This window comes from Podarcis vaucheri (assembly GCF_965113315.1).
Source record: "Podarcis vaucheri genome assembly, chromosome: 7".
NCBI lineage: Eukaryota > Metazoa > Chordata > Lepidosauria > Squamata > Lacertidae > Podarcis > Podarcis vaucheri.
Window position 1 is genome coordinate 37747674 of NC_138765.1, and position 14910 is coordinate 37762583.

The window sequence follows — 14910 nt, forward strand, 5'->3', positions numbered from 1 at the left end:
TCGACAGAGCCAGGAGCTGCGGCCGCCGCGGGAACCAGCTCGAGTCGCGCCCGCGACAGTGGCAGCTCCGCGCGGCGCTGCCAGGCACCCATGGGTCCCCCGCGCGTCCTAGCTGCGCGCCGTCGGAGGAGCTGGAGGCGGAGCCGGGGGGCCGGGGCGGACCGGGGAGGAGGGCGGTTCAGGAAGCGGCAGCCGGCTCCTCCCCGCCTCGCCTCGCCTCTCGGCTGCCACCAGCCCGGCGCCCTATAAAACACCAGCCACGGCCGGCCCCGCATCGGCCCCATGGAGGAGCGCGCGGGCCCCGCCGAGCTGGAGAGCGAGAAGGAGGGGAAGAAGCGGCGGCGGGGGCGAAGCGCCGGGTAGGGAGCCCGCTTGGCCACCCCTGGCCTGGCCTGGCTTTTGTTTTGTTTTGTTTTGTTTTTGGGGGGGCGGACAATCCAACTTAAATCCAGGATGTGTCCTGGAGGGGCGATCCGGCTTTAAAAGGGTGTCCTAGAGCGGCGCCCCGGTGCGCTGCCTCGCCCCCACGGTGGTGGAAACGGGGCGCTTCCTGCCCCGCGCCCATCACCGCGGCGGCTGGTCTGGCCGGGGCTGCGTCAAGGTCACGAGCGCCGGCAGGTGACAGCGGAGGGGGTGGGGAGCGAGGCCGCGCCCTCGGCTTCCTTAGGCGGAGCAGGAGTTGAACTCTGGCCCCCGCGCGTCTCCGTTGGGGGCGAGGAGCGATCGGGAGCGACCCCCCACCCCAGCCACTCCGCTCAATCCTTGTAGAGTCACCGAGGCGGGGCGGAAGTGGCGAGTTCCTGGGTTCAGGTGGGGCAGCCCTGGCTGGAGGTGCCTCCTGGATCGAGGTTGGGGAAAGCACATGACTTCCCAGTGGGCGAGATTCTTTAGTGGGGCTCTGCTGCCTGTTTCTGTCCCATGGAGCCTCCTCTACCCCACGCTTGAGTTGTGGCTAAGCAGTCAGGAGTGCTCCAGCCTGGACCTCTGACTCCCTCCTGAAGTCTGGCTGTAACAGCTGCTCTCTTTTCCTTTGCAGCTCTGGCATGTGAATGAGGAACAGATTCTGCCCAGAGGAGAAAAGGATGAACTTAGGCGGCCTTTCCACCGCCCCTTCGGGTGGCTTTGCCCACTGGCCAGAGCCTCTGCCCTTAGCGAAGTGCCTCGGTGGCAGTGGGCAGGAGGAGCCTGGAGAGAGCTCCATGCAGGAAAGTGGCTACCTGAGCCTGAAGGGCCCAAGCCCAGAGGAGTCTGACGCAGACCTGGAGTCGTGGAGCTCCTTGGAGCAGGACAGCACCGAAATGCAGATGAAGGTGGACTTCTTCCGCAAGCTGGGCTACTCCTCGGAGCAGATCCTGGCTGTCCTCCAGAAGCACGGCCTGAACGCTGACACCAACACGGTCCTTGGGGAGCTGGTCAAGCATGGAATGGCCACGGGGGAGAGGGACCCTGCTGAGGCGCCCCAGGATGCCCCCGAGGCACCGCTGGTCCCACGAGGGGGTGCAGCAAACCAGAGCCCCACCCGTGCCACACCTCTGGAGGGAAAGGACGGAGAGAACTTGCGCCCCATCGTCATTGACGGGAGCAACGTGGCCATGAGGTAGGGCCTTGTCTGTAGTGGCTCGTACCCTCCCACGTGGGAGGTGCTTGCTGGGACTGTGGTGCCTGCCTTGCAGGGGGTTGGACTAGATGGCCCTTTGGGTCCCTTCCAGTTCTATGATCCTATAAGCAAAAGCAGAGAGTGACACCTTAAATGCCCAACCTGGCTGTTCTTTTTAAGCCCAGATGTCAATATTCTAGGGAGCGGCCTAGTTCTTTGCCTATCCTCTCCATCTCTGTGTACTTTCCCTCTGTAGTGGTTTCATGACTGGCTCGTGGGGCGTTGACAGAGCTTGATGTCACATGGCTCTGAAAAGCAGGGTGGTTGTTGGGTTTTTTCACGCTGTCAAGTTCCTTCCTGTGCCTGAGGAAAGGGGGCAGGCTTTCTCTCCTTCTGACCATGGAGTTATGGGGCAAGAGTTGTTATTGTGGCGCTTGGAACTGGTGGGAGCGGGCAGAGGTTCTGACCTGCTCCTCTTCCAGCCTCCAGCCATATGAAAGGCCTTGGGCGCAAGGGAGATTGCTCAGGACCCGTGTTGCACAGCTGGCAAGCCATGCTCTGCTGTTTTGCAAGAAATAAGCTGCTTGAGAACCAACACGTCCACCTCCTTAAGCAAGGGGAGGGCCTAGTGCTACAAGTTTGTATGTTTTTGTTCCTCTCACTGTGGGCAGGATCCTCTGCCTTGCTGTGAGGGAAAGGCCTGTGTTTGTGTGTCCTGGTTTGTCCAGAGGGCAAGATCCTGCCCTATGTAGATATGGTGGTCTTATATTTATGTCCTTCTTGTCAGCTGAGGTGGTCTCCCCAGTTTGACAATAAAATCCAGGCAAAAATTACAATGGCGATCTGGTGTGGTGTGGTGCGTGGTTATTGTATCATATCTTGTCCCCTGACAGTGGGTGATACAATCCAGGGGTCTCTGCTCCTGAGGGAAGCAGCTGCAGATGGGAAGTGGAGAGGAACTGATGGCAAAGATGTCAGCCTCCTGAAACAGCAACCCTTCCACTGAGAGGAGAGTTACCTAACTTTTTTTAACATTAAGTTTCAAGCCCAGGAATCTGCCTGGCAAGTTAATTTTACTCCAGGGTTAAAAGAGGTGGTGGCAGCATACAGGTAGCTTGTTCATGCTTTCACAGACAAGTTGGAACACTGATTTCTGGATTTCTATGACGGAATTATGCTGGTAAGGAAGCATCTGACCAAGCAGGTTCCCTGCTCTATAGTGATCATTTCTCTCTTGTTGTTGCTCATCTAAGAGCTGTGATTTGATTTGATTTGATTTGGTTTGATTTGGTTTCAAAGGGGTGCAGCAGGTGGAGGGAGGTGTTTCTCAGGTGGAAGAGGCAGCAACTGTGGGGTAGGAAGGCCAGTTTCCCCCTGCAGGAGTTCTGGGCATGTCTTGGGGCAGATTTGTCCTTGCTAGTTTGCTTGTTTTAACCCACCCACCCCACCTACAACCTTCCAGTTATTAAGAGAGCATAAAACACTCGCCTCAAAACTATCCTTTGTGCTGATTCCTAAGTTTCCAGGACCCAAAATGTATCTGCCCCTTTCCCAGAAGCACCTCAGGGCCACTGCAGAGAGGGCCTGGATGTATTCCCTCTCTTGAAGGTACCCTGAGCAAAAGAATCCTAAAACCTTTATTTGCGCCAGCACTCCTTCCTGGAGTCTGCCTGTGGCCAGGAAAAACAGAGAATGAGAATAATGTGGGGAGTGCCTCTTTGAGTAAACTATAAGCTGAGTGTATTCCCTTTACTTGATACCCAAAGTGCCCCCCCTCAATTGTGGAATTTGGGGAAGCAACTCCCAAGTTACTGGCTGTAGCTTGTTGATAGATTTAAGCACTTGCCAGTCATTTAAGAAGTTAAGCGTTGGCAAACTCTCATGTTCCTGCCAATGAAAGAAAACATTTTTCTTGATTACTTATGAGCTGGTGCTCTTTGGTTTTGAAAGCCACGATTCTGGAATGCCAAATTCTGTGTGATTGATTCTGGAGTACCCTTGTAGCAGAGAATATACAGTGGTACCTCTGGATGCGAACGGTATCCGTTCTGGAGCCCCGTTCGCATCCTGAAGCGAACGCAACACCGCTTACGCATATGCACGTGATGTCATTTTGAGCGTCTGCGCATGCGCGAACGGGGAAACCCGGAAGTAACACGCTCCGTTACTTCCGGGTCACCGCGGAGCGCAACCCGAAAACACTCAACCTGAAGCTACTTCAGCCCGAGGTATGACTGCACACAGTTCATGCTGGATGTTCTCTGAATTTGGAGAAGTCCCCCAGGAAAACAGTGCTGATTTGAGAGTTAGCTGCTAGAATAGGGACATCCCTGCAGCCCTTCAAAGGGAGAGAGCTTTTCCTCACCTGGCCTAGTGAGGTTGAGAGCCTGTTAGAAGTTCTAACATTGGTCAGGGTAGTGGAGGTGAGAATGGCATCTTAATTCATTCTGGGATCATAGTGTGTGCAACCCCCCACACCCCAATAGGCAGCTGCACAGCATCCTTACTGTAGTGTTCAGATACCTCCTGCCCCCTTTGCCCCAAGGCACTGGTGGTGTTAGGAACTTGGCATAGTTAAACTGTGGAACTCGCTCCCACAGGAGAAAGTGATGGCCACCAACCCAGATGGCTTTAAAAGAGAAGTAGACCAATTCCTGGAGGAGAGGGCTGCTAGCCATGATGGCTATTCTCCACAGTTAGAGGCAGCCATGGTTCTGAATCCCAGTTGCTGGAAACCACAGGAGGGGAGAGGGTTCTTGCACTCAGGTCCTGCTTGCTGGTTCCCCATTAGGGCATCTGGTCAGCTGCTGTCGGACTAGATTGGCCACTGGCCTGATTTATTTAATAAATAAATAGACAAGGGCCTATTTATTTTTTATGGTGGAAATGGGCAAGCAGCAGTTGCTACCCTCATTTGCTCCTTGATCACAGTTAAGGTTTCAGGGTTTTTATTGCCTGCCTCCTGTCCATCAGACCCTCCTAAAGGAGCAGGGTGGAGGGGGATTCAAGTCCTACACAAGTGTGCTGTTAATTAGTTTTGTTTCTAAGGTTTGTTTGTTTTTTGCCTTGCTATTTTTATATAAACAAGCAGCCACCAGGACCCAGGAAGAGCAGGGCAGTTTCAGAGCCAGCTTCCTGTTCAGAGTGGAATGACGAACTGCTGTGTTCGTTCTTGATTCACCCTCCCCTGGATAATACTCAAGGCAACTATATGCAAATCTCAGAGGGGTGAGTGGAGGAGAATTGGCCTCCACTTCCTTCTAAGGGAATTTTTCACAGTTGTTGCCACATCAGATGAGTCTGCTGAGCTCCTTCGCAAGCCGTTCCACATGAGGCTTCTAGGAAACAGCATGCAAATTTTCTCCAGCAGCTGCAATAAGGAGAAGAGGGTTTGGTAGTTGCTCTTAGATCCTCAAGAAAGTTTCAGTTTTGACTTGTGGGATTTGCTTCCCATAATACTATTCCGTATTTTAATATTTACTCTCTCTTTCTCTCTACTGTCAACTTTCAAGAAGGTTTAGTGTCAAAGGGTTTGGAGGAGGTGAGAGGGAGCCCCTGGAAAGTTGACATTTCTCCTGATTAGATAGATGGATGGATATTTTTATAAGATTTTGTTAAAGCTATTTCATAATACAATAAGGTTTTAGAAACCTAATCTAACTAAAAACAAAAACAGAGGAAGAGAAAAGAAAATGCAGAGTCCTCTCTCAAAGGCAGCTCTTGTTGCTCACAGAAAGTGGTAGACCCTCCCAGCTCCCACCTGGGAGCTTTCCTTTATACCCCCTGCCTCTCACCCTGGGAGATCTTCCCTTCCCTACCTCTCACTCATGGTTCTTCTACCAGCCAGCCACCACCTTCATGTGTGTGTAATCCTTGGACTCCAATAATGGCCCAGAGCAGAGGGCACCAAAGAAAAAGAAAGAGAAGGAGAAAGAATTAAAAGGACTTTCTATTTTCCGTCTGTCAGTTACATAAAAGAAATTATTCAAAACATTCGCTCTAGGATGATATCCAACTGGATGGTTTTGAAAGAGGATTAGACAAATTCATGGAGAGAGAGTGGTCTCTTGATGGCTCCTCGCCATGATGGCTGAGTCCACAGCCATCCGCAGTGCTCCGCAGTTGCTGGACACTGCAGGAAGGGAATAGTGCTCCTGTGCTTCAATCCTGCTTGCAGCTTTCCCTTTGGAGCACCTGTTTGGCTAGACTAGATAGGATGCTGGACTAGATAGAACATTAGGTCCACTAGGCTCTTCTTATGTTCTTAATGTTGCTTTTCCTCCTCTACCATTAGAGCAGGCATAGGCAAACTCGGCCCTCCAGATCTTTTGGGACTACAGTTCACATCATCCCTGGCCACTGGTCCTGTTAGCTAGGGATCATGGGAGTTGTAGTCCCAAAACATCTGGAGGGCCAAGTTTGCCTATGCCTGCATTAGAGCACCTTGCACTGAGGGATTATCCACACTTACCTTTCCTCTGTGTTTTACAGGCACAGTCCATGCTTTAAAGCTCCATGTCCGAGCACCAGCCATCCATACAGGGGTGCCAAGTAGGTCATCTCCAAAACTACCCATGGGGGGGGGGTGCGTGGTACTTGCAGAAAAAGAGATTTGCATTTGCATAAGCTAAAAGGTTTGTCTTATGACGTAAAGTTTGATGTGGAAAATTAAATCCTCCTTCCAATATTGGCAACTTCATCTTTTTAAGTGAGAAATGAAGTTGAGAGGTCCCCCTCAAATAAACTTCCCAAAATGCCACATTAAACCCATGTGAATACACTTGGGGAATATCTAAAGGAATACTACAAAGCACATCAATTATCTGTGGCAAAATATTCAATTCAAGCATATTAACCTTATCCCAAATACGAAGTCCAAGCCCATCTTTCCAAATCAAGAGTCATCTCTGTCATCGGTCTGTTTAAATTCAGTTTAATTAATTGAGAAATATCTCTAGGATCCAAAATACTGAAATATGTTACCTCTGGGTACCGACAAAATTGCCAGTTAGTCACATAAACCAGATAACTTAATAGTGGCATGAATTTGGATTTTAAATAATTCATTGTATAGGCAGAAATTAGGCAAAAATTAATAGATTTTATTAGTTTATATAGACTATTGGAGTCTGCTAATAATAAATACTGTAATAATCAGTCATCTGCATACATAGCTGCTTTAAATTCCAGTCTTTTCATGCACCAAACCAGGAGTGTCTTCCCTGTTCTGGCAAATTGCACACCATAATGGCACTAACCATGAATATAATGGGTGAAAGAGATTAGCCCTGCCTTGTAGCCCTCTCTATACCAAACTCACTCAGATGAATTCCGTTTGTCAGGTCCACCTGGGACTAGGGAGATAGAGGTGTAAGGTTCTACTCCAATTCATAAATTCCTGTGGAAACGCACATTTTTTTCAAAGTTACAGAAATAAACTACCAATATATTTTATCAAACACTTTTCCAGCATCAGGAAAAATAGTTGCAGCCCATCAGTTTTTTTAAAAAAAGAAACAAAGATTTGCTACCAGCTTAAATCATCTGTTCCCTGCCTTTGGCAAATAAAGTCCGCCTGATCTAGCTATACAAACAGCCTAAAATCTGTTAGCAAGGATTTCTGTTAATACCTTGGCATCTACATTCATTAAGGAGATTGGCCTATAATATGCACAGCTAATGTGATCTTTAATGGGCTTGGGAATAACAGAGATGTGAGCATCATATAGTGAAGATGGGCTAGGCACCTGATTTGGAAGCATGGCTGAGTAATCTCACCACTGTGGTGTGTAGTGTGTTAGTGTGTTACAGTGTGGTGTAGTGGTTAGTGTGTTGGACTAGGACTTGGGAGACCAGGGTTTGAATCCCCACTCAGCCATGAAGCTCACCAGGTGGCCTTGGGCCAGTCACTGCCTCTCAGCCTCACCTATCTCAGAGAGTGACAGGTGACTTGGTCACAGGCAGGCGCTGGTCTCTCTACAAGCAGAATCTTCTTTGCATGGCAAGAAAGGGAAGGAAATGAACTGTTTTTTTGAAAGCAATTATCTCAGTTGACTGCTTGCATGATATGGGGGTTGGTGCTTGGATTAGTTGGCCTCCTTCCAAGGGCTGATGGGCTTTACCTAGCTGTAGAAAAAGGATCCACCTGTTCATTGGGCAGGCCTTGATTTCAGTGCTATGCACCTCTTCTGATGCTCTGAGGGAGCTTTTCAGTTGTGGCCCCTTAACTGTAGAACACTTTCCCCAAAGAGACCTGCCTAGCGTTTGGAGGGGGTCTTTTTGTTGCCAGACGTCATTCTCCCAGGCTTGGGGGCCCTTCAGGCTTAGAAACTGTTATAGATGTTACATTGCATTCTATCATTACATCATTGTGTCTGAAGCTCTATTTGGCGAACTCCCCAGAGAACCTGCAGGAAGGAAGCCAGCTGATAAACAAGCGCTGCTGGTCCTTCCTTGAGCCCTTTTGGAAAAGGGGCCTTGAAGCCAAGAGAGCATCCTGCCTGCCCTGTGGCTACGGAGACCTTGGAACCAGCAGGGGCACCAGGGCAGGTGTGGCTTCCTGAGGTTCCTCCTGTTTCTCTCTTGCTTTGGAAAGGCCAGCTTCTAGAAACCATGATCATAACAGGAAGCTCTGGGTGGGAAAGACATCAGCGCCCCATTAAAATATAAGGCACTCTCTTAGTAGAAAGTCATATTTTCTTCCCATCAGGAATTCTGTCAAGGATTTCTTTAGCTGTGATTATTTCTACGTTGCAAGGGGTCAGACAAGACAACCCTCGGGGTCCCTTCCAAACCTGTGATCCTATGATCATCCCCACCCGACCCCTAATTTAAATCTTTTGGGGTGTGGGTGATCAAAAAGCTATGCGAACATTTCTTTCTGCCAGAAGGAATTAGCATATTCAGCCTGTGCAAATATTACTTGCATTATGGGGGAGCATTTCTCAGCTTCACTGCTGCTAGGTCCTTTTTTCCTTCCTGCTTGGCGCACGTGCTAATTGCACAAAGGCCTTGGACAGGAAGTGGATTTCACCCTCTGATGAAACTGCCCAGGGAACGTAAGCTGGTGGCGCTGGACTGTTGCCCAGAGAGGAGCATCTGACCTGGCTGCTTCTTGTGGGAGAGGCTGGGATCTGAAAGTTCTGCCCCCTCCATGTCAGAGTTGTGGGCAGGGAAGAGGTTTGCCAGATGCAGTGACTCCACAGGGAAGAGTCTGTGCTCTGTGCATGCCGAAGGGGAGACCCCCGTTTACTAGTTTGGGAGGGATTGAGCGCTCCTGGCATTCAAAGCCGCTTTCCTTGCCTTAGGTGAGGTTAGAAAACTTTGCACTGTGTCGATGTGCATGTCCTTGAGCCCCCAACTGGAAAGATTGGCGTTGGGAAGGACAGATTCCTCTCCCAACTCCCCTTTTCCACTTCCTCTTGGAAAAGGTACTTAGTTGGCGAGAAAAGTCTGCCCTGTGTTACCCAGACTAGTTCCTGCAGCAGCTCAGTCCGTATCCACTGCATACCTCAACTTATCAGCGATGATGTTGTACATTAACCCGGAGACCGTTTCCAGAGAGCTAATTTGAGCAGGAAGAGAACAAAAGGGATTGGGAGGGAGGAGGCTGGTGCAAGTGGCGAAAAGGCAGAGCAGGCAGTGAAGGGCACGCTGAGGATGAGATCCAGGGCTCGCAATGTCCAGCCTGGAGGCAAAAGTGCTTTAACAGACCTCTTCCACTCCAAAAAGCGGGCTGTTAATGGCTGCTAGTCAGGATAGCTATGTTCTGCCCCCACAGTCAAGAGGGCAGCAATGCTTCTGAATACCATTTCTGCTAGAAACCACAGGAGGGGACGGTGCTCTCATGCTTGAATCCTGCTTCCAAGTTTCCCATGATGGGTATCTGGTTGGCCAGTGCGAGAAGAGGATGCTGGACTACTTGCGCCATTAGCTGATCCAGTAGACTTTTCTTGTGATTCCTCCAACCCCACCCACCCCCCCGACACACATAAAAACATATTTTCAGAGGAGCTGATTTTTAAAAGAATAAGATTTATTTATTTATTTTCGCATTGTTTTGTGTATCTGTATCATTTATAAACCATGATGGCAGAGAGGGCTATAGAGGGCCACTAACCATGATGGCTATGTTCTGCCTTCAGAAGCAGCAATGAATCCTAGTTGTTGGAAACCACAGGAAGGGAGAGGGCTCTGGCACCTGGGTCCTTTAGCGGGTTTTCCGCAGGCATCTGGCCGGCCATTGTGAGAACAGGATACTGGCCTAGATGAGCATTTGGCCTGATCCTGCTAGCTCTTCTTAGGGGTTCCTGGACTGGGTGGCAGGGCTGAATTCAACATTTAACTTAAAGAATATTCGCTCCAATAATGAGAACAAGAGGCATCCCAGTGGTGTGGGGAAGGATGGCGGCGGCAGGGGGAAGGTCATGGGTGTTCAGCATCTCCTTGTGAGTTTTGGCTTCAAATAATAGCAGGGCACAGAGTTTGCCCAGTGGATCTCCTCTGAGGTTTCTTCTGCCTTCATGACACACAGGTCACGTGGGAACCTGAACATTGAACCTGCCAATCTTTGTATCTTTGCAGCCACGGGGACAAAGATGTCTTCTCCTGCCAGGGCATCTTTCTGGCGGTGAAGTGGTTCCTTGACCGAGGACACACAGACATCACTGTCTTTGTGCCATCCTGGAGGAAGGAGCAGCCGAGGCCTGACGTCCCAATCACAGGTATGCGTTGAGCACATGGACACAGTTAAGTAGGTTGATAGCAAGGGGAGTGTCTGTTTTCATTTGACATTGAGCTGATGACTGAATGCACTGGATGGGATAGATCAGGGCTGACTCCTCTGCCTTGCCCACCCTCCACCCCACATACTTTGAAATGTCAGGTGAGGCTTGGCTGTCCCACCCAAATAGTCACCCCGGTTGCCTCTTGGGTTGCCCTGAATTGCCTCTACCTGACCAGAAGGATGTCGAGATGCACCAAGGTCAGAACTCCCCCTCCAGAAACACTCCAGAATCCCACTCTGAACATTTTCCCGAAGCGCTATCAGCTTTCCTTGCTACAGCAAGTTCTAATGGCAAAGATTCAGAAAAGGTAAAAGAAAAGAAAGTCTTCCAGACAGAACATCATTAAACTATGGAACTTGTTCTCCCAACCTCCTGTGAGGGCTCTTGTGCTCCAGTCCTGCTTGTGAGCTTCCCGTTGGGGCTTCTGGTTGGCCACTGTGAGAACAGGATGCCAGGCTAGATAGGCCATTGGCCTGATCCAGCAGGCTCACCATATGCTCCTACGTTAAAGGTTCGTGACTCTGGACATTTCATCTCTAAGACTTGCTTTAATTTGGGTTCCCTAGACACAAACACACACACACACACACACAGCATGTCCCAAGAGGAGGGTTCAAATCAAACAAATCTGTAGGGTGTGATGTGGCATCTGAGTGAGAGAAAGAAAGAGGGAAAGCTCTCATTTGGGTGGGGATGGAACAAAACTGCTTGGGAGTGTGAGCAGCAGGCAGTGTTACCTAGGTCAGGCTGCGTCTCTCAGGTTCCTGCTCTAGAGAGTTGGCCTCCCCCAGCTTCCTGCCAGCTTGGCTTGATCACGAATTGTTCCGCAAATGCCTGGCCCTTCCAAGAGCTGTCTTGGGCAGAGGGTGACCTTGTTGTGTCCTGTTGCAGACCAGCACATCCTCCGCGAGCTTGAGGAGAAGAGGATCCTTGTCTTCACGCCTTCCCGGCGCGTGGGGGGCAAGCGGGTGGTCTGCTACGACGACCGCTTCATCGTGAAGCTGGCCTACGAGTCGGACGGCATTGTGGTCTCCAACGACGTATACCGAGACCTGCAGGCGGAGCGGCCCGAGTGGAAGAAGTTCATCGAGAAGCGTCTGCTGATGTACTCGTTCGTCAATGACAAGTAGGTCCCTTGGGCACGCAAGGAAATTGGACTGGGGGGAGGATGTGGCTGGACACAGAATGGGAGAGAAGAGATGAGGAACTCTCTGGAGTGTCCAGCCTACATGGCTGCCAAGATAAGCTTTATTTGGGGCGAGGACAGCAGCATGCCTGGTGGGGCCTTGGAAGCTAGACTTGGTCAGTGGAGAATTGGGTCAGAAGGTGTGGTGGTGGCCAGGAGTAGGGCCCCAGTGCCCTATTCATCTCCAGCGACAGCAGAACCAAAATACACTGCCCCATCCATGCAAAAGGTTTGGGTGGGCATGGCAAGGAGCTGGGCTTTCTCAGTGATTACTCCTGGGCACAAGCCGGGGGGGGCAGGGGAAACACCTCCCCAAAGAAGTTGGAACTACAACCCTTTTTTTCTTTTCAGGGGCCATTTGGGTTTTCTGTCTGTCGCTGGCTGTGGTGGGAGGGGGAGAATCATGGCCTCTGGGAACGACTGCTCTTGACCAAGGTGTGTGCTGCCTGCCTCCAGGTTCATGCTTCCTGATGATCCCCTTGGGCGTCATGGACCCAGCCTGGACAACTTTCTGAGGAAGAAGCCGGTGGTTCCTGAGCACAAGAAGCAGCAGTGCCCTTATGGTAAGGCTGGTTTTTCCCACTCTCCATTCACCCACCCCTGGCACCAAACTCTCTCCCTTTCTTTCTTTCTTTCTTTCTTTCTTTCTCTCTCTCTCTCTCTCTCTCTCTCTCTCTGGGCCAGGAGGGTTTTCCATTTTTCCTGCGGTATTTCTGCCCCACATTCAACCCCTTTTCCCTTCCCTTTCCAGGGAAGAAATGCACCTACGGCGTCAAGTGCAAGTTCTACCACCCAGAGCGCCTCAACCAGCTGCAGCGCTCCGTGGCCGATGAGCTCCGCGCCAACGCCAGGCTCTCTCCGACCAGGGGCGTGCCAACTTCCAAGGAGGAGAGGGGGAGCCGGCGGCCCTCCCAGCTGGAAGCCTTGGGCTCCCTGCCCCCCGAGAGTGAGAAGACCCCCTTTCAGAAGGCTTCCGTGGACAAGAAAAGCTCCACCCACAAAGCCAAGCATGGGGAAGGCCCCACACACCTCCTGCTCAAAGGGGGCCCTCATAAGAGCAGCGGCGGTGGCACCTACCGGCCTCCAGAGTGGTACCAGCCGCCACCTCCTGCCTCTCCCCACATGGACTCCCTCTCCTACGTGTCTCAGGAGCAGTTTGACTCTGGCATTGGCTCCCTGGAGAGCCAGCTGTCCGAGATGTGGCCCAGCCCCCCGGGCAGCCATAGCTCTCACCCCCACCACTGCAGGGGGCAGAGGCCCACCTACCCGCACCCTCTGGGCCCTGAGTCAAATAGCTACAACTACTACCAGCCCCAGGGCTACCACAAGTCTGTTGCGGGCTCAGGCACTGGCTTCTTGCCCTACAACCCAGAGGTGCCTTCCTCCTCTGCCAGGGCCCTCCCTCCCTCCCTGCCCGGATACAGCCTGCCTGCTGACTCGAGGGCTTCTCTGGGGCCCAAGTACTGGTCTGAGCCCTACCAGCCAACAGCCCCCAGGGAGGGGCTGAGGGGCCACCAGCTGCCCTACGACAAGGCCTCCTGCCAGTGGGCCGCAACAGACCACTTTGCCAAGGAGCGTGCCAACGTGCACACCCGCCTGTGCGGGATCTTCCACCCTCACCTGGTGGACGCGGTCATGAGCCGCTTCCCGCAGCTTCTCGACCCCCAGAAGCTTGCCGCCGAAATCCTCACTTACAAGTCCCAAAACCCCGGGGTGTGAGGTGGAGGGAAAGCAATGGTTGGGCCCTGGAGGGAGGAAGTCCTCTTCTTGTATTGCAGGGGGTTGGACTAGATGACCCATAGAGTCCCTTCCGACTCTTATAATTTGGCAATTCCCCTGGGAAGGTCCTTCCCAAACACCAGCTGAAGCTTTGAGGCCTGAACGGGCCAGTGAGTAATTAGGATGGGGAGGGACAACTTTTCCCCTCCCCTTCAAGTGTTTGTTCAGAGGCAAGGCTTGTTCTTCCCATAAGAGCAATGGCACATCCGGGCAAGGGTGAAGTTGGCAAAAGGGGATCACAGGCTCTCCCATAACTTTGCTGTGATTTAAAAAAAAACACAAAAAACTTCTGACAACTGGAAGCCGTGAGAGCACTGCCTGTGCTCTGACTGCCCTCCTGCCTTCTCCCAGCTTTCAAAGGGCACCCACACTCCCCTGACCTCCAGAACTGTAGGAGGAGGCATCTCTCAATATGGGGTGGAGAGTTCAGTGCTCGCTACTCCTCTAGCGGCTCAGTCTTGGTGACTGGCAAGTCCGATATTAACGGTTATAGATACTTTCGGTAATGAATATATAGCAATTGCTCCTGGTTCCTGCTTATATATTTTTTAAAAAATAAAGTGTGTGATTCACTTGCAGGACAGGAGCAGTTGATCTGTTGATGCATATTGTATCCCTCTGTATACGTTATGTATTCTTCCGTGTGGTCCTTCTAGTGGTTGACGCTGAAGCCATCCCAGGTGGCAGCTGGCAGAAGGGAGAGAGCAGAGCACAAGACCCCCTGCCCCATGAGTGGGGTTTTTTGGGGGGAAGGGATTGCTGTGACCTGCTCCTTCCTTCTCCCACGTGCCAAAGGGATGGGTCAGCCAGGCTAGCACCGTGTGCTGCAAGAGCCACCTGGACCCAGAAAACCCCGTATGCCTGGTTATATTATGATACATCACGGAACAGTGGTGTTTCATGTTAGTAAGCAAAATGCTTTTTAACTATTGTTTGTAATCTTATAACTTTGCACATTTTGTAAATTACGTGAGAGTTTGGTTTTTAATGGGATGGGATTCCTGGATGATGCTGGCTTTCCTTCCTTCTGAGGTCGCTGTCCCATAATTAGGAGTGGGCTGTTTTAAAGTGCATGGAACAGTAAAAACACTTTGGAATGTCTTGTGATCTTTCTTCTTCCTCTTCCTCTTCTTCCTCCTCCTCCTTCTTCTCTCTCTCTCTCTCTCTCTCTCTCTCTCTCTCTCTCTCTCTCTGTGAAGCAATAACAACCGATTGTGATGCACAAATAAAAGGCCCTGGTTGTTCACATCACTCTCGTCCCCTTAATTTATTTGTTGCAATTGTATATCCCACTTTTCCTCCCAAGGGGCTGAAGGTGACATATGTGATTCTCCTCCTATTGTATCCTCACAGCAACCCTGTGAACTAGAAAGGCAGTGGCTGTGGATGTTTACCCAGTGAGCTTCATTGCCAAGAGGGGATTTGAACCCCGGTCTCCCAGGTCCTGGTCCAACACTCTAACCACTACACCACACTGGCTGTCAATGGTTGGAACCCACTGCTGCTGAAGCAAGGTGCCTTCAGGTAGAAGCAGGAGGGTGAGAGGCAATTTCTGTGGCTCC

General features: G+C 51.2%; 1 protein-coding gene across 1 annotated transcript; it reads left to right on the plus strand.

Moving 5' to 3' along the window:
- Positions 1–202: 202 nt before the first annotated feature.
- Positions 203–14599, plus strand: ZC3H12A (zinc finger CCCH-type containing 12A). Its single transcript, XM_082233300.1, has 6 exons — positions 203–359; positions 1037–1597; positions 10181–10320; positions 11275–11509; positions 12026–12132; positions 12321–14599. Exons 2-6 carry the CDS (start codon positions 1050–1052, stop codon positions 13286–13288), a joined length of 1998 nt encoding a protein of 665 aa, XP_082089426.1. The 5' UTR covers positions 203–359; positions 1037–1049; the 3' UTR covers positions 13289–14599.
- Positions 14600–14910: the final 311 nt, after the last annotated feature.

Excerpts from the sequence above, each read along its gene's own strand:
- ZC3H12A (XM_082233300.1), top strand. The coding sequence starts at position 1,050 with ATGAGGAACAGATTCTGCCCAGAGGAGAAAAGGATGAACTTAGGCGGC. Across the intron at positions 10,321-11,274 it reads GCCTGACGTCCCAATCACAG|ACCAGCACATCCTCCGCGAG; the intron begins GTATGCGTTGAG and ends GTCCTGTTGCAG. Across the intron at positions 11,510-12,025 it reads TACTCGTTCGTCAATGACAA|GTTCATGCTTCCTGATGATC; the intron begins GTAGGTCCCTTG and ends GCCTGCCTCCAG.